Below are 20,502 nucleotides of genomic sequence, written 5' to 3' on the forward strand. Positions count from 1 at the left end.
TTAGTTTATCACAGAATGATTTTATTTGTAATTAAGCATAAAGCTATAGACTATCTGTGCTCTGCCAACCAAGGGTTTCGAAACCCTGTTTCTGCTGTTGTAAGTCCGCAGACATGCCGCTGTGCCAATGGGGGACCCGTAGGGTGAAGAGAAAGGTCTGTTTGTGAACACTCCAGATTTTCACCTTTATTCCTGCCATTTTATTCATTTTCATTTAGTTTACCATAATTACGACAGAGGTCCTTGTAGTGTTATTAGAGTTACCTCTTTTGCCTGAGATGGGGAAGTATTTGTGGTGTAAACTTTGAAAACATTTCGGATTTGTATGTGAATTTCGGAAGCTTATGAAATAATGTAAGGAAAATTAAGTTTAAATATTTTTAACTTCAATTTTAAAATAATAATGGTTTGCGTGTGTTACTGTTGTAGTAATCCCGTTTTAAACTTTTAATTTAAGGTCTTTGGTGTTGCTATTGCTAATGTCGTAATGTCTTAGGAAGGACATTGAAATTTGAATTGTTCGAAATGGTTCAAAGGAGGGTCACTAGAAATTAGAATGATGCCTGGGATGGAGGGTTTGTCATATGAGGAGAGATTAAGATCTTTGAATTTGTTTTCTCATGAAAACGAAGAGTTAGAGAGGATCTGATTGAGGTGTTTAAGATTGCAAAGGAAATAGTGTTGATATGTCATATTTTTTCATATAATATAACAGCAAGAAAAGTAGGACCAGGGGACACAGATATAACCTTGTCTGTAGCAAGGTAGGAGTCATCTTCAGCTTAGACAGTTTTATTTTTCTAACAGGGTGGTTGGTCTCTGGAATGGGTTGCCTTCAGATGTTGTGGAAGCAGTAAATTTAATTGAGTGTAAGAGAAAGCTTGATAGCTATATGAATGATAAGGGCTGGCTTTAAGATTTTGTTTTTAATACTTTTAGTTTAGAGGATGGGACAGCCAAGATGGATCAATAGGTCCCTTGTTGTCCCTGAACATTATATTATATTTTATGTATTAGTGTTACTACTACTAGTAGTAGCATTACTATAAGTATTACTAGTAGTAAAACTGAAACTTTCAGTGAAAGAAAGATAGTATTAATAGTAATTAGTATTACTTGGTTCTACTAGTACAGCTAAGTTGCTTAGTTACCACCATTTTGCTTTTTAGCACTAACTTATTACTTGGGATATTACTGTTAATATTAAATTATAATAAATACTAGTCTACAGTGTGATTTACTGACTAAATTTATTAAATTTAATGTTATTGTTAGAACTTGTTATACTTGAATAAAAGTCTAATTTCATAGTTAAATTTTATCTAAAAATAGACACCAGATATCTTAGGAATGAAAATAATGTCATAATTGATAAAAATAAGTTTAACAGAGAAAGAATACACACGTACAAAAAGAACAAAATTACATATTTTGGAAAAAGTTCCATAATGAGATGCCACTATTAGTTAGGAGAAAGTGTTACAATACCAATAAAATACATATAAAAAATTGATATTGCCAACAGAACTCATTGAGTACTTAACAAAAAGAGATAGTTTTTTTTTTTGGGGGGGGGTACAAAATGATGGAGGTTAAATGAAAATAGGTTGAAAGTAAAAGAAAAACATCAAAAATAAATAAGAAAATGGACATTTTGAGTTCAGAAGGCACAAAATAATGTTTCTTCACTGGTACAAAATCAAACACTTTGAAATGGGAATCATAGTATCCTCACCAAAGCCATCCAAATCTAAGATTTTTATGACACTGGGAAACTTAAATTTCCCAACTATGGTCCAAACAGTGTTGTTAATGTAAATGTGGAATAGCCTCTCAGCATAGATTCATGGGGAATATCATTTGTAACATTAGTCCAGTTAGTTTGAACTCCATTAATATCTTTTTTGCTTCCTCCCAACCAGCCATCTTTCACTCATTTAACTAAATTATCCAGTACAATGACTGAGGTAATTTTCTCTCTAATTTTTGAAGTAGTATTTATATAAGAAACATCCTGAAAATTCGTGCAAACCAAATCAACTCCTTTAATTCCACATAAGAAGTAACATCCATAGGAAATAGCTAAGGCAGGATCTTCCCTTTGTTTGGCCAAGTTGGTTGTCTGAAGTTTTTTTATACTTCATCAAATGTCCATACAAAGTGTGTTTGTCAGAAACTTCTCACTTTTCTCAAAACATGAATATCTCAAAATTTCTTGGATAGTGCTTGTCTCTCCCTTTAAAAATTGGAGTAACATTAGCCTCTCTCCAGTTATATGGCTCTTGCCCCCCAGTTCAGTGCCATTGAAAGCAAACAGTTGAAAAATTAAGTTCTTACCTCTTTTAAAAATATTAGTTAAATGTTATCAGATCAAATTTTTTGTTGTCTTTTTCAAACAAGCTTTGTATTAACATACCTATTGTAAATTCCCCAAATATTTTCTCCAAGCAACTTCTCAGGGTTACAAATCAAACTTGCTATCTTTTAATTCTATAAATTGTAATGCAAAGACTTATTGTAAAAATTATGATAAATATTATGAAATCATTTATAGTTTGGTGCCATAATCAGCATACACTGTGAGAGAGAGAGAGTGTCATTCAACAGTAACAGGCATTTGGGGAAAGAGTCCTGATACTGAAAGTCAGATTGTTACTCTTAGGTAGGTGAATGTCATAAAGATAAAAGTAAAACCTCATACTGTATACTACCAATTCTGACTTGTAAGATTCTGTTTAGATATGGCTAAATTAGGGAAACCTCTTTTTCTTTGATAATGTATTTTAAACTTGTAATATTTAATGGTGAAGCAAGTTCAAAGTAATTTTTTTTTTTAATTAACATAAAAACATTAGTTTTTTGCTGTACTAGCTGTACGTTCCTGCTATGTGACTGTAGTTAAACAGTAACATGTCATAGTAACTTATCTCTATTATCAATCTGTTCTGAAGTTGCATTGTCAGATGCCTTTAAACATGACAGTATGTGAAGTATACCAGTAGTGTTTATGTTCATTAAATTACATGTATTTTAATGTTATTTTTATAAACAGTAGTGGTTAGAATACTAATTATATCTATTGTCATTATTTAAATTTATCATTATTATTATTATTCATTTTATGAGGATTATTTTGTGTTATTAGCATACTAACTGGAATTGTTTCAGCTGGCTGAACTTCATGAGATATTATTCGGATTATGACCAAAATTATCTCTAACAACAAGAATACCCAGTTGATAAAACTGTGTATTCTAATCATTATATGTAAGAACATTAAATTAGCTAAAATCATCACTGTGTTGATTTTGAATTATGTGTAAGGAACTTTCTTTGATCAAAAGACTAACTTTCCAATATGCAGGACAAAGAAAACAACATTACACTTAACTACCAACTACAAGTGTACATCATATTTTTAAAAGTTTGACTGTTATTGTAATGATTCAGCATTACATGTCGTAATTAATATCAGTCAACATATGCTCTTTAATGCTACTTTATATACCAGATTTCCAGAAAGTATTTGAAGGTTATTCTCGTTCATTCATTTTAAGATGTTGATTGTCTGTTGCAGTTCTTTATGTTTGGTGGATGTCACCACACTGATGCTTAAAAGCACAGGTAAAATGAGTTTTGTGAGGGCTTGTCAGAGCTCTCATTAAGTCTGTCATGATGCCTGAAATTTGGGTCCATTACTGGTCCTTTTGTTCTAACCATGAAATAAATACTTCTGAATTTGGATCCTGTTATTATGTGTCATGGCTTTAGCCATGCAATCAACTTTTCTTTATGTACACAGACAACTTTGTGTGACCTTGTTGGCTGCTATGACTTTGATAATTTAATTGTAATTGGCCTAGACAAGCAATGTTACTTACGTAGTAATATGACATTTTTTAACTATTTTGTTGCATGTAGACATCAAATATTTGTAAGTGAGGAACTAAGTCAATGTTTCAAGGTTTAATTACAAAACTAGATATTAATTATTATCAAATTTAGACTAGCAAGAAAAGTTTTAGCAAATTTGATTGTGCTATGCTACAGTTGATGAACTATTTTCTGCATAACATGAGGCTGCAAGGGCTGCCATATTGATTGGAAATTGTCATAGTTCAATGGCATGCTGTGAATATGTTTCAGTTTAGTCAGTCGAACTTTGTTTTATTGATAGAAATGCACTAGACTTCAGTCAATACAACTTAACTTTTATTGTCCAATTCCGTAAACAAAAAATCAAGATACAGCATCAGCCTCCTAACAGCCCCTATGGACTGTTTGGTGGGGAGCTGTTTACAGCCCTTGTGCATTTTTTTTTTTTTAATATGAAGGACTGTTATCCGGTGTACTTGGTTAAGTCAACACTTGCTGTATGTTCTTTAATGATTTTAGGATGATTTACATGTTTTTTTCATTTACTGTGAATGTGAAATTAGAAATACTAAATTATAAGTAGTTATCAGGTTGGTTCTTATTTGGAGGTAAAATTTCAGGTTAAAAATTCTAAAGTTCTCACTCCCTAATTTTGTTCCAATGTACAAAAAAAAAACATTAAATGTCAAAGTTCATAAATTTTATACCATATTTAGAGGTTGCTCAATGAGGATGAAGTTCTAGACTGCAGTGGCCTGGTTGGAAAGGTATGTACTATGTGATATAAAAACATATTTGTTATGCACTATAAATGATTTATTTAAAGTATATTATTATTTTCATAAGGTTTTGGTGTGGTTATTTACTTTTGCATTGTTTTTGTATTCTCTTTTTGGGATTAGGAAAGAGTCTTCTATAATCCTGCATAACTTGAAGGAACAATTTTTTCTGTTTTTTTTTTCTTTGTTATGATGGAATTATACTTCTCATTAATGGCCACATCCCTTTCAGTATTGTCATTTACTACATTTAAGTGTTGAACTCTTCTATAATTCTGCACAACTTAAAGGAATATTTTTTTCTGTTTTTTCTTTGTTATGGTGGCATTATACTTTTCAATAAGGACCACACTCTTTTCAACATTCTCATTTACTACATTCAGGTGTTGAACTATTTTCCAATGCCTCCCTGTGGTCCTCTCTGAACTCCTATAACTCTGGGTCATAATCCAGAAATCCAGATGGAATTTCGAGGCACCTGAAGAAGTCTGTTGTGTACCTGATATTCAGCTGGATGCACTTTGGAGGTTGTTCATCCATGCCTTCCTTCTCATTTGGTACATTTACCATTACTCATTTTGTCTCTGTGGTTATCACTAAATCAAAGAATGCTAAAATAAAGAGTTCCTCGCTGAGATACCATCGATGCCCAACAAATTTTTGACAGGCAGATTTTGAAAGAGAAGAATTCACTTTCTTATACTAAACAAGACACTGTAGGAAGTTAAGATCATTGCAAAGAGCAGAAATGGCATTGAGAACAGTGACTCATGACCTAAGATTGCCTGAAACAACAAAGATACAGATGTCATGGCCAGTGAACTTGAAACATAAACATTCAAATTTTGAGGGCATATAATACCTTGGCCATCCATTGTGCATGATGCAATGCTCCAGGTGCTTTAAGTTGCACTCCATCAAAAGGGATGCCACCATGAAAGGTTACGGCTAGTTCAAGAAGCTCCTGATAATTGTCTCTTGTTTGGCTGACCTGAAATGGTCTTACAGCAAACTCAATGACACTGTGGCTTTTGCTATTTCATCATGGTCAGCTGCAGTGTCATAACTGTACTGGTTCATGCATTCCCAAGATTGGTGGAATCAATTGAAAATTGCAGTAACTGGACCAGTGGAAAGCCCCATATAGTATGATACCCGCATACCAAATACATTCTTGTTTAATCTTTGTTCTAACAGCACACATGCTCTATTTCTGTGACGAGTGTTGCTTGCTGTTATATCAGAGCAAACTGCCTTTATATGATCAATGATCCCACTCGTCCAGCATCAGTGCCACAGAGAAGCTTGAGCTTTTTCAGTGATCATAAATCAACTTTAGAACACCTAGGAATTGGTTTGTTCTTGCTCCAGACAGAATCATTGGCAGAAGATAGATCCACATACTCTTCCCCTGCAAGATCGTGAAGAAGCTTGCTATCCCAGTGAACTACATGTGAGAATGTTGGCTGGAGCTGTTCCTTTAAGTTTTTCTTAAGTTCTTTATGGAAGTGATGTCAAGATCTTTGGATCAAAGAAAGGTTGATGGTTAGTTCCTGCACATCTGTTGCTCTTCTGTCACTCAACTTGGTTCTAGCTATAGCTGCTGCTAAACTGGGAGTGATAATATTTCTTTTTGACCACTTTTTAGGTTTAGTAGAAGATGATGATTCTTCAATTACTCCTCTTTCCTCTTCATTGTTATTGATACTGTATCTACCAGCCTCATTATCACTGCTGTGGGATGATTCTCAACATCTAACAATTTCAGTAAAGGTCTGCAGTTCCTGCTCTGCATGCTATTCGTTATCCATACTTTCCTTGTCTTCTAGGATCTTGATTAGGGTCAGAACATCTAATAGTGATGTCAAAAGGTCATCTGGATTATTAACAAACTTTGCTTTATTAGCTCACTTGTTTCAGTTTTCTTTTTTGAATTTTTTTAACATAATGGATAAAAGCTATAGCATATAAAAATATCCATTTAATAAATATTATGAACATAGTTTTAATAACTATAGAAATATAATTATTCAAAAGCTAAGATCAGGAAAAAATATTTTACAAATGAATTTTTAAGATAAAGGGATGTAAAAAAAAACAATGTGATTTTGTTAATAGGCTAATTAATAAATAAAATAAGGAAATAATATTACCTGATTGTGCAGATGGTGACTGAGAAAATGACAAAATTATAAAACAAATTGATAATGAACCATGTAAAAACATTTAATACAAATAGAAATATAATTTCATGTTTTTATTTCATACACATGATGAGGAAGTGAAAACTATAATTATGAGTAATAAAGTGGAAAAGGCAAGGTATGATGTAATTTTAGTAAGAATAATAAAAGAGTATAAATATATCCTAGAATCAAGACCAATTGTTCCATCTCAGCTGTCAATTCCTCTAAAATAAACTATTATAAATTTGAAAAAAAAAACATCTTAAAGCCGCCCTTTTCATTCATATACTTATCAAGCTTTTCTTAAACTCAATTAAATTTACTGCCTCTACAATATCTGAAGGTAACCCATTCCAAAGGCCAACCACCCTGTTCGAAAAATGAAACTGTCTTAGCTGAAGATGACTTCTCCCTTGCCAAAATTTATATTTGTGTCCCTTAGTCCTACTATTCTCACTATTAAATATGGAAAAAGATGATGCATCAACACTATCAATTCCCTTTACAATCTTTAACACCTCAATCAGATCCCCTCTAACTCTTCTTTTTTCAAGAGAAAACAATTTTAGAAATTTCAACCTCTCCTCGTACAATCTCTCCATCCCAGGCACCATTCTGGTAACCCTTCTCTGAACCCTTTCTAACAATTCAATGTCCTTCAAAGGTAAGGAGTCCAAGACTGAACACAATATTCCAAATGTGGCCTAACTAATGACCTGTATGATGAAAGTATAACCTCTTTAGACTTGTATATTCAATATTTCTATAGATATAACCAAAAATCCTATTTGCCCTACCACTAGCAACAGCACACTGCTTGGATGGCTTTAGAGATTGATCATCTGTTACACCAAGATCCCTTTCCTTCATAACACTGTTAAAGTTCCCATCCAAATTATGCTTATAATTCAAATTATTATACTCCATATGCATTATCTTGCAGTTATTATAATCAAAGCCCATCTGCCATTTATTTACCCAACTAACTAACTGATCTAAATCCTTTTGTAAATCAGCAGAATCCTCTTCACAGCTAGCAACACCCAAGACTTTAATATCATCTGCAAATTTAAGTAATTTATTGACTATTCCTTCATCTTTGTCATTGATGTAAATCAAAAATAGCAAAGGTCCTAAGACTGGGCCCTGAGGTACCCCACTTGTGGCATTAATCCAGTTTGACTGAACTCCATTTGTAACAACTCTCTGCTTTATTACATCCAGTCACTCTTCTATCCAATTTGCTAACTTATCCCCAATACCTATAGAGATATTTTTTTATACAAGCCTTTTATGTAGTACATTGACAAATGGTTCCTTAAAATCCAGATACACAAAGTCTACACCCTTATCCACATAAGCAGTAACCTTTTCAAAGAATATCAAAAGATTTGTAAGGCAAGATTTTCCCTTAGTGAAACCATGTTGACTATCCAATAAAAGTTTAAACTTTGTTAAATGACTTTGCAAGGCATCTTTTAACAGACTTTCCCACAACCAATGTAAGACTAATGGATCTATAATTACTGGGACAATTTTTATTACCTCCCTTGAAAAGAGGAGTGAATTTAGCTAATTTCCTCTGGTACCTGCCCACTATTTGAGGGCTGACAAAAAATAGTAGCAAGTGGCTCACATATCCAATATTTAACCTTATTCAAAACTTTTGGAGAAATACTATCTCTTGGATTATAAATGAAGAATATTTTTATTTAGAAAGCTATCACCTACAAAACAAAAGAATTAATACAGTCATATTGTTTGATCTCATTTCCATCTATCAACTATTCAAGATGTAGAATACTGCTTATATCTTTGTTAGTAAAAACTGAAGAAAAAGCAATATTTAATAACCCAGCCATCTTATAATCATCATTATAATGTGTCAACCACAGTACATCTGCTATATCCAGTGTTGATGAGACCCAATACTAGGGCTCTTCAGTCTAGGTGGGATACAACAAACACAGGTGTGGTCTGGGCACTACATACATCTTCAGTTTTCATGAATAACAGCTATTATGGTATAAACCAGATTAAGCAAGTGAATTGTAATTACTGTAATTTTTACTTGCATCATTTACAAACAAGATTTTTAGGGCAAGAATTCATAACACAACATTATTTATTTCATTTTATTTTTTGACACTGATTATTTATCTATTTTTATTATTTAGTTTGTTTGAGTAGTATTCACACATTAAACATCAGTTATAGGGAAAATTAGAGTTTTTAATGTGCTTAATGTCCATTACATAAACAAAATTTAATGTAATAAAATGAAAAAAACAACACATGCACACCACCAAAACATTATAAGTAGGTGTTCGTTCCATGCATTAGAATAGACCATTGTGATGGAGCACAGGGTGGTAAGGTTAACAGCAGCATTGTTTCAATAAAATGGACTAAATACCTAGTATACAAGACATAAGACATAATGAAATAATTATGGAATTTAAAATTTATGTAAACACTAATGATTTTAATGTTGAAAAAGGAGCACCAGTGTAACTCAACACACACCCTCCTCATGGTGTATGTTTAATTAATTAATGACATTGTTAAAACAAAATGTGGTTGACAAAAACAGTTTTTTTATAATTAATTGTTATAGTTGAAGATCCATGTTTATTTTTTAATCAAACTGTTAGTGTTCTGTGTTGATGTTTATTTATCTTTGTTTAATTAATCAACAATTGTACGTTAAAGAAAAAGATTTTTACTGTTAACCTGCTTGGCATGGTGACTATTAAATAAAGATTTGTTTTGCTTAAGTCAACTGAAATTATTTTAATTGGGTGCAATAGGGTGTTCTTGCAATGCAAGGTTACTGTATGTAGCTATATGAATATTGCATGTAGCAACAAACATGTACTTAAACAGTGTGATTTTTTTCAAAATTTAAAAACTTCCTTAGAACATAGTTTTAACTACATATGAATGTTTTATGTGTAAAATAAATGGGTTTTCATTCAAGCATAAACTAACAGTTATGATGACATAATCAGTAAATTATGCAAATTAGTCCTATCAAATGTTTAAACCTTAATTCAGTAATGGAGGTCAAAATCTACCCTTCATTATAACTAGAAAATTTTTGAGAAATATTTAAAATAATATATATATTAAATTTGCATGGAATTACTGTCAATACTTTAATGTGTTATGGATTCTGAAAGTTTTCAACATGTCATAGTTTTTCATTCATTTATTGGAAAATGTATTCAAAATTTGTAAGCCTACTCTGTGCTTTCTTGAAGCTATTATTTTCTTAATATTAATCCTCTATTGTACATTGTGACATACAGGTGACAAATGCTTCAATTCTATAGTTGGATGCTCATACTTCTAGGTAACATACCCATTTATAACTTATGAAAATATATTTCACAAAAGCTTTTTTTTGTGTGAAATTTTCCACCATATCTTATAATGCATGAAATAGTGGGTTAAAAACAGAAAATGAAACGTTTATGTCAGTGTTGATGATTACGTATTCCATGAAATAATATATAATTTCAATTGAACTGATCGGTATTATAATATGTATGTTACTTTTTTAAACTTTTGTAGAATTTGATCAAATATCAGAATGACTCGTCTTACTGCACCATTGCTGAGAAAACCAGGTAGAAGGCCAGCTATTCCTCCATTTCAGTTCCAGGAGATTCTCCCATTGGCATTAAAAAACAGAATTTCTGGTAAAAGTGGAGCAGATAATGGTAAGTAGACTTGTGGTCTCAATGTATTTTTAGCTTTTGGTCACAAAACACTTTCTGAATTGTTCACCAGATTACCCAGTTTGCTTATCATTAAAACATATTATAGTTTGGAATCCAGTTTTCACAATAATGATTAACTTTATTTCTCTTCTTCATTTTGTCCCTAAGATATAACCTGCTTTCAAAAAAAAAAGGTACAAAAACAGGGGAGGAGTGTGCAGCATTAAGAAACCTTTACTGATTCCCCTCTGCATTTTTCTATCTGGAGGATTTACTTTGATATACTGATAGTCTGTTCTTATTGAGTTGCTCTCATGCTGTTAATAAATATGTGACTTTGGATTCTAAATGCTCCTGATGCAATGCAGTGCATGTACCAGCTTACCGAGAATTCTCCATTCTCCAACATTTCATGTAACTTACTATGCATGCATCAAAATTTACATAAGCTCTGCTTTCCTGCCACAATTGAGATATTCTTGTTGACAATTGTGCTGTAATCATGGTTTGTTCTCATTCTTGCTGTGAATTCTGAAATTCAAATTAATATTGAAGCTAATACTTTGCGATCTCTATTTTATTCCATAATGATTCATTTACCTCTGTGCACATTTCTAGCTATAACTCACATGTCTATTTTTGAGGTTTTGCACATGCACTAGCCTTGACCTGTCTCTCCTTCAAGACATATTTTAACATGAACTGCACTTGTGCATGATCTAATCATCATGTGACAGTAGTTTTTCACCAATAGAAGGATGAAATATTGTTCTTGTGCAGTAGCTCCCCACGAGTACATGCACTCAAAATTTCATTGGCATTGTCTTTAACAGCCATGTTTTTTTTATGTTTAAACTTATTCAGTTTTGTGAGATTAACGCTACCTTTTCAGTGTTCACTTTTTTTTTGTTTTCTTTTAGCTTGTTTTAATTTCAGTTTATAGTTGCATCACCACCAAGTAACTATAAAACAAATTCTTGATCTGGAGAATTACTCGACCATAAGTTCTCAAGTGACAGTGAATAGTATTTTCATCTGAGGTTCTTGTGAAATTGTTGACATTGCTCTGCTATGTCTATAGCCAGTTGAGGCTTATTGACTGTTGAAGACATTACCAGCATAGTTCATGGTGTTGTGGGTTCTTTGCTGTCTTATTGCCTCATCTTCCTGTCCCTACATCAGAAGTGCATTCTTCTCTATCTATACCTGACCATGAGGGTGTTGACTTTTATCAGCATTTCTACCTCCTGAGTTTGCAATAGATTCCTATTTACCTTTTGAGGAAAATGTTACTCCACTAAATCTCTTTGTAGATTTGGTTACTCAGATTTGTTCTTTATCTTTATCCTAGATCTTTTAATTTTTCCCACCCCTTACTACATGACTCTTATGCTGAGGATTTCAAATGCCTCATTTTCCTCAACTTCAGGATCCCTTCGCTATTGCTTATGGCCATTCCACTTTTCCTTTGTTGGATTCCTAATCCCTTTTAACTACTTGGGGTGCTGACCTCCTGACTACAGTAATATTTTCTAGTGCTTACTTTTCTCATCTTTACCTTTTTCTTCCTCATCTCCTTTGTTACGTGTCCTATTTGAAGCCCTAGAGTGTGATCCTGATAGGATTTCTGAGGATCTACTGTTGGTCTTTTTCAATACATTGGCCAGGGTTTCATCTTCTGCTTTGGCCCTGCTTACATGGCTTCTTTGTTGTTGGGCTTCTGGGATGTGATACTTTTCTTTCTAACATTTGTCTTCCCCATTCTTATCTCCATGACATATATCTGGCTACTGTTTTTCATCCTAAGGTCTTCAGAGGTTTTCTTAACACCTTGGAGACTCAGGCCAAAGCTGCTTGACATCAATCCCCCCCTTTACTCCATGGTTTCTTGCCTCTCACATCCTTGTGAGTCCATTCCAGTTCCTCAACTCTGTGAACTCTCCACCTCTCTGTCTTTTCCCATTTCTTGTCTCTCTACTTCTTCTCACTGTTCCCCTCCCATTAGGTTGGCTGTCACATATACCATTGTTGGCTCCCTCCATCCAATCTTTGGGATTCATTTTGCATCTGATTGGGGTAATTCAGGTCTTTATACACAGCTTTTCTTTTTACTTCTTGTTTCTTCACCTTGTGTCAACTTTTCCTGTTCCTTTTTTCACTTGTTCTGATCTGTAGCTTCTTCTGCATCTCTAGGCTTAGACATGAGGGTTGTTTGCCCCTCCCCAGTGTTTTATTCTTTTGTTTTTCTTGTCCCCAAAAGGACTGGGGGTAACTGACCTTATGTTGTTGTCATTTATTCTCCCAACCACTGTTTGGTGGTTCCTCAACTGAGACATGGGAGCACTTGCTCACCATATCCACAGTATTGGATTTTAATTCCATTATTATGTAGATGATTGGCTCCTACCTACCACTTCTTAGGAGGCCTCCATTTCAGCCATATCACTTTTCTTGTAAGAGGTGGCTTGCTGGTCTAGTTTTACAAGTCGTTCCTGTCTCCAACTTGGTTGCGCTTAGTCTTCTACAATTCATCTACAAGACATGAAGCATCTAGTCACCTCGGCTTTTAACCTTTCCTGTACTTTCTTGAGATTCTATCTCTTTTAGGGACTCATGCCTATAGAGCATCTTATCTCTCTAGGTCAGGCTAACATGATTCTTCTTCAAAGGATTTTGAGGAACCAGTGGAACCTCTCTTGTGATCTTCTGTCCTCATTTTTGATGCTGCTGCCTTCTCTTCTTGAGTATCTGTCTTGGTAGCTGGATTTTACCAATACTATGGCTGGCATCCCACTGTTGCCATTGTCGGTATCTCCACCTCTTCACTTACACACCTCTTATGGGTTGAGACATGTCTACTGATGACTCCATGGGTTTGATCTCCTGTGGAGTGTACCTTTCACATCAGTTTTCTGGAATTCTCACCACCCCATCAGGCATGTTCCTATTTCCTCCTTAATCTTGTTTATAACTCTGACAATTCTATAATCATTTCCCATATTGTTCATCAGGTTAGTACTCATGCCAGGGACCTTTTCTTTCCCATATTGGAACTTTCTGTTTTAAGCTTATTCACATCAGGTTTATTTGACAGCCTGTCATATTTACAATCATGATCTGTTCCCAGTTGAGCATGCCAATGATTGATGTCTTTGCCACTCTTCTCAGTACCAAACTTCTCCTCTTTTAGTTGTGGTACCTCAACCAGCTGCTCTGGCTTCGATGACTTCAGCCAAAACTGGTCTTATCTCTTTCATATTTCTGTATGTGAAATTTATTTTAAATCCAAAAATATTAATTTAATGTTCTGCTAAGTAGCAATTAATTGACATGTATTATCATTGAATAAAACCATAAAAATATTGGATGCATTTTCTAATTTCAGTAAAGTTATTATATATGTTAAATGAGAAAATTTTGAATGTAAAATGTGTTATACAAGTTTTTTTTCAATTGATTTTTCTTGTGCCTGTTATGCAGAAGTTTGTTGCCTACCCGAGATGATGAATATGTTGAGCTGCTTTAGAGGTCATGATTTTGATCAGTCAAAATGTGGTAAAGAAATGCAAGCCTTTCAGACATGTTATGTCAATCATTTGGTGAGTGTGTAATAAACTTAGTAAAACACTTGTATTGTGATAAATATAAAATTGAGCTAGGCCATCTGTTAAAGCTGATTTGTATGGTCACAGAAAAAACTTGTGCAAGACGCTTTAGAGGTATAAATTAATTGTTAATTTTATTATTGCCTTTCTGTTTGCAGTTGCAGCATTTGTAAACTGTTGATTAATGTGATATTAGACCCATAGTGGTATAATTGTTGATAGATTAACCTTGTACTAAATAAAGCATTGGTAGTATACTTGTTGATATCTTCAGCAATTTTTTTTTTAAACTGATAGTGATACAATTGTTGGTAACTTCAACTTCTCCAAACTGTGGATAATGTTTTACTACACACATGGTAATATAGTTCATTGCTTCAGTGTATGTATTGTGCTAGACACCTACTAGTATAGTCATTACCTTCAGCTTCTGTGAATAGGTATTGTTAAAAGATAATTGTGAACATAAAAAAAAGGTTGGCAAGTTTTCTTCTTGTATGTATGTACACAGATTTAATAATACACGTACCTTACCTTCATATTATAAAAGTGGTAGTGGAATTGTTGTGCTTTTAAAGTTTATATAAATTCATATCATACAAATATTTGTTTAATCTAGCATTCTATTTTTATATAGCACCAATTTTGGATAGATGTCATGTAATTAAACTGGTATTTTAGATATTATTTTTATAAATAAAACAAAATTATAGTGGTGTTGATTAGTTTCTGTATGTGCAGTATTTCAAGTGTTTTGTTCTTTCTACAGAAAAACCTTCAAATAAAACGTAAAAAGGAAAGCCTTGGCCTGGTACCTGGATTGAATTACACAGAAATGTCCCCTACACAAGTTAATAGATTATTAAAGATTTATCCTTTACTAAAATAGAAGAAGAAATCTTTATTTAGAAACTTGAAATAAAAACCTTGAAAACTTAACAGACTCCTGAAGTTTGAACTTGTTTTATATTACTGTAGATTCAGGTACTCAGTTGTGAATTTTCATGGATCTTAGTGACAATAAAGTTTTAAGTTTTTAAAATGGTTCATTTCTTTGTATTTTTTTTATGCCAGTATAAAATGCACACATTGTATGTATTTGTAGTCTTTAAGAAAGTACATCATTAAAAGAGTTAAGTTGGCACAATAAAAATTTAGATTCCTGATTACTGAAAAACATTTTGTTTCAGTTTATTTAATCCTCTTTCTGTTTTATAAAAAAAAAGACATTCTGCTATCTGTTAACTATCATGTACATTTTGTAGTAGACACATAAGATAACTGAACATTAAATTTTATCAATATGCAGTCCACATTCTTGGTGTAATTGTACATTATATTAAGTTACAATTTGTCATTAACATCAGGTTAGGGAACTCAAGATAAATACAGAATGTATTGTTTAGAAATGTTATATAACTGAGTGTTTTTATTTATATTTTTCAGTAAGCACAGAGGAGATATGTAAGGCTTTAAGTTGCATTAAGACTACTTAAAGCTTTGTGCACCTTAAAAATTATTTGGATAATGTAACTGACTAATTATTTTGAGGTTTTGATATGACAGGTACAAATCTTCATCAAAACATTTTCCAATGAAATTGTAGGATTTGGAACCAATTGTATCTTTAAAAAAGTTTTTATGTTAAGTTTTATGTGCAGTAATAGTAAAATAAGTTAGTAAATTGGAAGAGAAACAGTTATCTATTTATTACTTGACATTAATTTTAGTCCTTAAGTTGAATGTCACTTGTGTTTTATCTAGTCATTCATTAAGAGTGACATTTCACATTGTTTTAACTACCACTTACAGTAAGATTGTAGCATCCCATCAATATTAGTAGTTTAAAGTGATGTCAGTTTTATAATTTCATAGGAAAATGACATAAGTCACACAGAGATTGAACTTAAATATTTTTATTTTAGCCTCTTCCACAAACAAGATGTAGCAGGAGAAATGTTTATTTCTCTTCTAACATATTCAACAGTTTTATCTTTCATGAAAGGCTGTTGCTACTGAACTCAGATCTAGAATTGCCTTTTAATTATATGTTTTTAAGTAAATGTGTTCTCTTTTCAGAGAACTTAATTCACTAATGACTTATAAACAAATGGGTAAAGTTGTTCACAAGACCTTATGTATATTAAGGCTAAATTATGGACATATTTACCCATTTGAGATGCTGTTCTAATGCCACAAAAACTTACTTTGCATACTCGAAATTAAAACTTACCACTTCTGTCTTTATTAAGCTTTTGACAACATAGTGAAGCAAGAAATGGAACAGTGAGAGTTTAGTTGACAGAAACATCAATCAAAAATCACATACACAAGTTTCATTTTACTTGATTTTCACAAACAAGGGCCACTATTAGTGATATTCTAATTAATTTTAACTTGAACATATATATATACTGGCTACTAATAATACTGCCACAACTTTCAACAGGAAAAAAAGCACACATAAACTTCTTTTAATTAAAACAACTTGCATAACAAATAAAGAAGTTAGAGGTAACAAAGAACAACTTGTATGCATGTATAATAATGGTTTTTTACATTATTGATAATAGATTTTAGCACCTATAATTTCAAACAAAAAGTTTTAAAATACAAATAACTAAGTGTTTTGAACACCCAATATATGTTGCTGTCATACTAATGAAAGTTTTACTTTCATATTGGTAAAAAATTAAAATAGCAAGTTTCAGAGTAATGTTTTGTAAGTGTAACATCAGCACCATTTAAGTACTTTTGCATATCTTTACAGTAAATACACATACAAACTTTCTCAAGCTAAATCATCCGATATCCATGTGTACTCATAAATTAAAATTTTCCTCAATTTTCATCTGTATTCCATACTTAACTAAGTACTGATAAGTTATTTCAAGCCTTAACACAAACATCATAGTATATTATTAAACAAACATTATAAAATTAAGATTTGACCTAGCAACATTGGGGTGGTTGCACTAATTAGGGATTTTTCCTTGTTTAACACACAGTCTGTTTGAGTAGCCATGTAATTAGTACCATATGACTGGTCAATTATCGAGCATGGGCCTTGCAGAAAGGACGTCCACCTTTGGCATAGAAACTTTGGCCTTCAAGATTCTTATGACAGATCTGAAAATAAAAAGAATAAGCCTTAAGTTTAATAACAAAGCAATGTTGTTCCTGTGGTAAGTATCAACCATCATTTGAAACACTCGGAGAACAACAGTAAATTGATATTTTAAGGGATTCAGTATATTTAAAGTTTATAAACTAAACTTGTATCTCAATCCTCCTGAATGAGCCTTTGTGAGTCCATGAAAGGTACCCAAGCAGATAAGACTTTTTAATTAGTCTCCATTGTTCCAGGAACCTTTATAAGACCATAAATCATACAACACTTTTATTAGCCTTCATATTTCAGGAATATCTTGGTCCTCCTGAATGAGGTTTTCTAAGAATGATTAAATTAGTGCCCACAGGTTTGTAAATATTTCAGTGCTCTTGTTTTTGTCTTCATTGATCTATGAGTAATGTTATATCCTCAAATTAATCTAAACAATGCTATAAATGATATAGCAGTCTTGTATTAAATTCGTGAGACAATCAGTTGTATTTCAATTAGTTTTTTTTCAGGTCAAAGATATTTTTATTCACTTGAATAAAGGTTCAGTTTGTTTTATGAAATCTAACAAAGACAAACAAAAAGAAGCAAAAAAAAAACATTTGCCAAAACCTAACAAGGAGGTGTAACTTAAAAGTCTAGAACAAGTGAAGAGAAAACAATCAAACCAGAACTTTCCAGGTACAAGTACTTGTACACTGAAGATAGTCTAAAAACAAGAAGGTATATGTTGTAAATTATTTTAAAAATTGTGTCTGGGTCAAGTGGTATAATTTGTCATTCAACAAAAACTTTCCGAACAGTTGCACTATCTCCATAGTCAAGCATTTCAAATCAACAAATTTTATAAAAGGAACACCCTATACTGGAAGAATAGTGATACTGATAAAGCCTGGAAAGCACACAATCAAGCCAAGGCTGAGTTCATGCAGATAAGACATGACCCAGCCTAGCCAGAGGAGGCAAGGAATGGAGCATGTGCTTTCTACAACTGATCAGCTCCTGAAGCACAAGACATGAAATGGAATGAATTATGCAGCAAGGCCAATCTCACAAGTACTTCATTCTGGTGCTTCAACAAGAAACAAGGTTGCATCTGACACAAAAGCATTTCAATGTCAGTTTCTTATGATGATAACAGTATCCCATTACATACAGATTAAAATCAAGGTAAGGCCCTCATGCACAGATACACTAACCAATGTGATCATGATGACAAGCAGGAGGGACTCAAGTTGTAGAAATCCCTATATGAGCTACAACTACATGCAAATGTGGAAGCCATCTTTAGTTTGGCCAAGTATACATCTTAAAATGGAGCTCCACATCTGGATGTGTAAAACTTTCCACCTTTTAGAAGCTTGTGAAAACTAACCTGATCAAGTTACTTTTGGCATATCAATGTAGCTGGGCAACAAATAGCATCCCTGAAATATGGATTGATGCCTTTATAAAATCCTTACTCAATCCCATGAAGGATGTTTCTTGTCTTAAAGGCCATTAAGTCATAAAATATGGTTGCAAAGATTCTAGAGAAGACTGTGGCTTGAAGTCTTGCCTATCAAATTGAACCCCAACTAGTCTTCATAACATGGTTATTGCAGTGGAAGTGAAACCTGGACTAATACTTATACATGGGAAGGCTATGAAGCTGATCAGAACATCTTGGCTGTAGCTTTAGATCTTGGAAATGCACATAATAGAGTTCAATGCCCATTCTTGTTAACGAAATGTTCAGAATAGGCATCCATGTAACAGGTTAGATGGGTTTTAGCTCCACTAACTATTGGATGAAGCACAGAAGCTGGCCACCAGACTGGATTACTATCAACATTGGTCTACCTCAAGGATCACTACTCTCCCCAATCCTTTTCAGTATCTACACCATCTGTCTTACCCACCTTGAGAGCCTAACCAGATGCCCTGTGCTAACTTTTGTTGGTGATATTCTGGTACAGAGCAGAGCCTTTAGCAAAGATGAAATCAAAAGCAAGATGTAACCATCCTTTAGCAGTGTGAGTAAATGGTGCGATGACACAGGAATGGTCGTCAATCTTGCCAAAGCCACAGCCATGTTCTACATACTCAACAATAGACATCCTTTGTAGGCACTGCTATCCTTCTGGAAGAAACAGTGAAGTACCTAGAGCTAACATTTGACAAACAACTTCACCAGCAACATTAAAATCATGATAACTAGAGCTACTCTTGTCTATTCCATCCTGGATTATGCACTGTTGATGGTCAGTATGAGTGCTACACGACTAGAAAGACTAAAAAGATATAAAGCAACTGTTAAAGACTGGTCTTCGGATGTACATCAGCCACTCCCATCAAAACCTTATTACATCTTGCAAGTCTCAGCAGCACTGCAGACCATCAGTGCTTACAAGCAATTTTCTTCACTAGGGTCTTGCAGTGTAAAGACCATTCATTCCATCAACAAGCCAGTGACTGCCCTTTTCAGTTGGAACATTCTATTCATAATGACCCCATATATACCAACCAAGCAGGAAATTGCCTAAAAGGCACATCAGGAGACAGTGATTGGTATAAAAGTGCTAAACAGCCACCACTGAGCTAGTTTGTCACCACTAGCTTTCAGATATCCTCTTGTGGCATAAACACTTGTTGCCGCTGAAATCTGTGGAAATCAGTCTGGAAGAAAAATGTTCAGATTGGGCAGAGGTTAAAGTAGAAAAATTCTCTCAGCACCTATTTAAACACCATGATGGACTGTTACATATCATCGTAACCACAGATTGTTCCTACAACAAGGATAGAAAGAGAGTTGGTTAGGCATTTTTAATAAGGCTGGTAGAGTATTCAAACAGCACAAGGATGGAGCTGGAGGTCTTAAAACAGGCTTTCCTCTGGATTTTTGAAAGTAATAAACCACAAGGAGATAGTGCAACCAATAAAATATTATAACTGATTCACTGGCAGCACTGATTGAAATTCAGATGGTTGGATGTCAGAAAACAAAGCAACTGCATGGTAAGACCATCACCTAGATGTATGTGCTAGGTCATACAGGGGTAAAACTAAACAATAAAGCTGAAAAACTTGCAAGTGAAGCACTTTACTAAATCTAATGAAACTCTACTGGAAGGATAGACCTCCCCTGTACTAGTAAGGTAAAAATGGCAACCATGGAAGGTCTTCAACTTTTAAAGGGAATAAGACTGCTGGAAAACAAAGTATTGTATA

At 33.4% G+C, this 20,502-nt stretch overlaps 2 protein-coding genes across 14 annotated transcripts in view; one reads left to right on the top strand and one right to left on the bottom strand.

Annotated features, from left to right (window-relative positions):
* Positions 1-235: 235 nt before the first annotated feature.
* On the top strand, positions 236-15,217 carry LOC106459321. 4 transcript variants are annotated; one of them, XM_013918931.2, is made up of 6 exons: positions 236-354; positions 2,555-2,662; positions 4,593-4,643; positions 10,418-10,566; positions 14,047-14,165; positions 14,941-15,217. In XM_013918931.2, exons 4-6 carry the CDS (start codon positions 10,437-10,439, stop codon positions 15,058-15,060), a joined length of 369 nt encoding a protein of 122 aa, XP_013774385.1. In that variant the 5' UTR covers positions 236-354; positions 2,555-2,662; positions 4,593-4,643; positions 10,418-10,436; the 3' UTR covers positions 15,061-15,217. The 4 variants fall into 4 exon arrangements, with proteins under 4 accessions (XP_013774385.1, XP_022241491.1, XP_013774386.1 ...); XM_022385783.1 differs by lacking the exon at positions 4,593-4,643; XM_013918932.2 differs by lacking the exon at positions 2,555-2,662 and having other exon boundaries at positions 241-354.
* Positions 15,218-16,071: 854 nt separating this feature from the next.
* The window catches only part of LOC106459323 (PDZ and LIM domain protein Zasp-like), a 78,845-nt gene continuing 74,414 nt past the window's right edge, over positions 16,072-20,502 (bottom strand). For all 10 annotated transcript variants that reach the window (XM_013918936.2, XM_013918935.2, XM_013918938.2 and 7 more), the window contains one exon: positions 16,072-17,300. In XM_013918936.2, the coding sequence (XP_013774390.1) occupies positions 17,223-17,300 (78 nt within the window). In that variant the 3' untranslated portion in view covers positions 16,072-17,222. The remainder of the gene's footprint in view (positions 17,301-20,502) is intronic.

This window comes from Limulus polyphemus, unplaced genomic scaffold (assembly GCF_000517525.1).
Source record: "Limulus polyphemus unplaced genomic scaffold, Limulus_polyphemus-2.1.2 Scaffold592, whole genome shotgun sequence".
In the NCBI taxonomy this organism is placed as follows: domain Eukaryota; kingdom Metazoa; phylum Arthropoda; class Merostomata; order Xiphosura; family Limulidae; genus Limulus; species Limulus polyphemus.

Bases quoted from the DNA above. Each gene is read 5' to 3' on its own strand.
- LOC106459321 (XM_013918931.2), top strand. From the start codon at position 10,437: ATGACTCGTCTTACTGCACCATTGCTGAGAAAACCAGGTAGAAGGCCA. The intron at 10,567-14,046 runs GTAAGTAGACTT...CCTGTTATGCAG, and splicing joins TAAAAGTGGAGCAGATAATG to AAGTTTGTTGCCTACCCGAG. The intron at 14,166-14,940 runs GTGAGTGTGTAA...TTCTTTCTACAG, and splicing joins CATGTTATGTCAATCATTTG to AAAAACCTTCAAATAAAACG.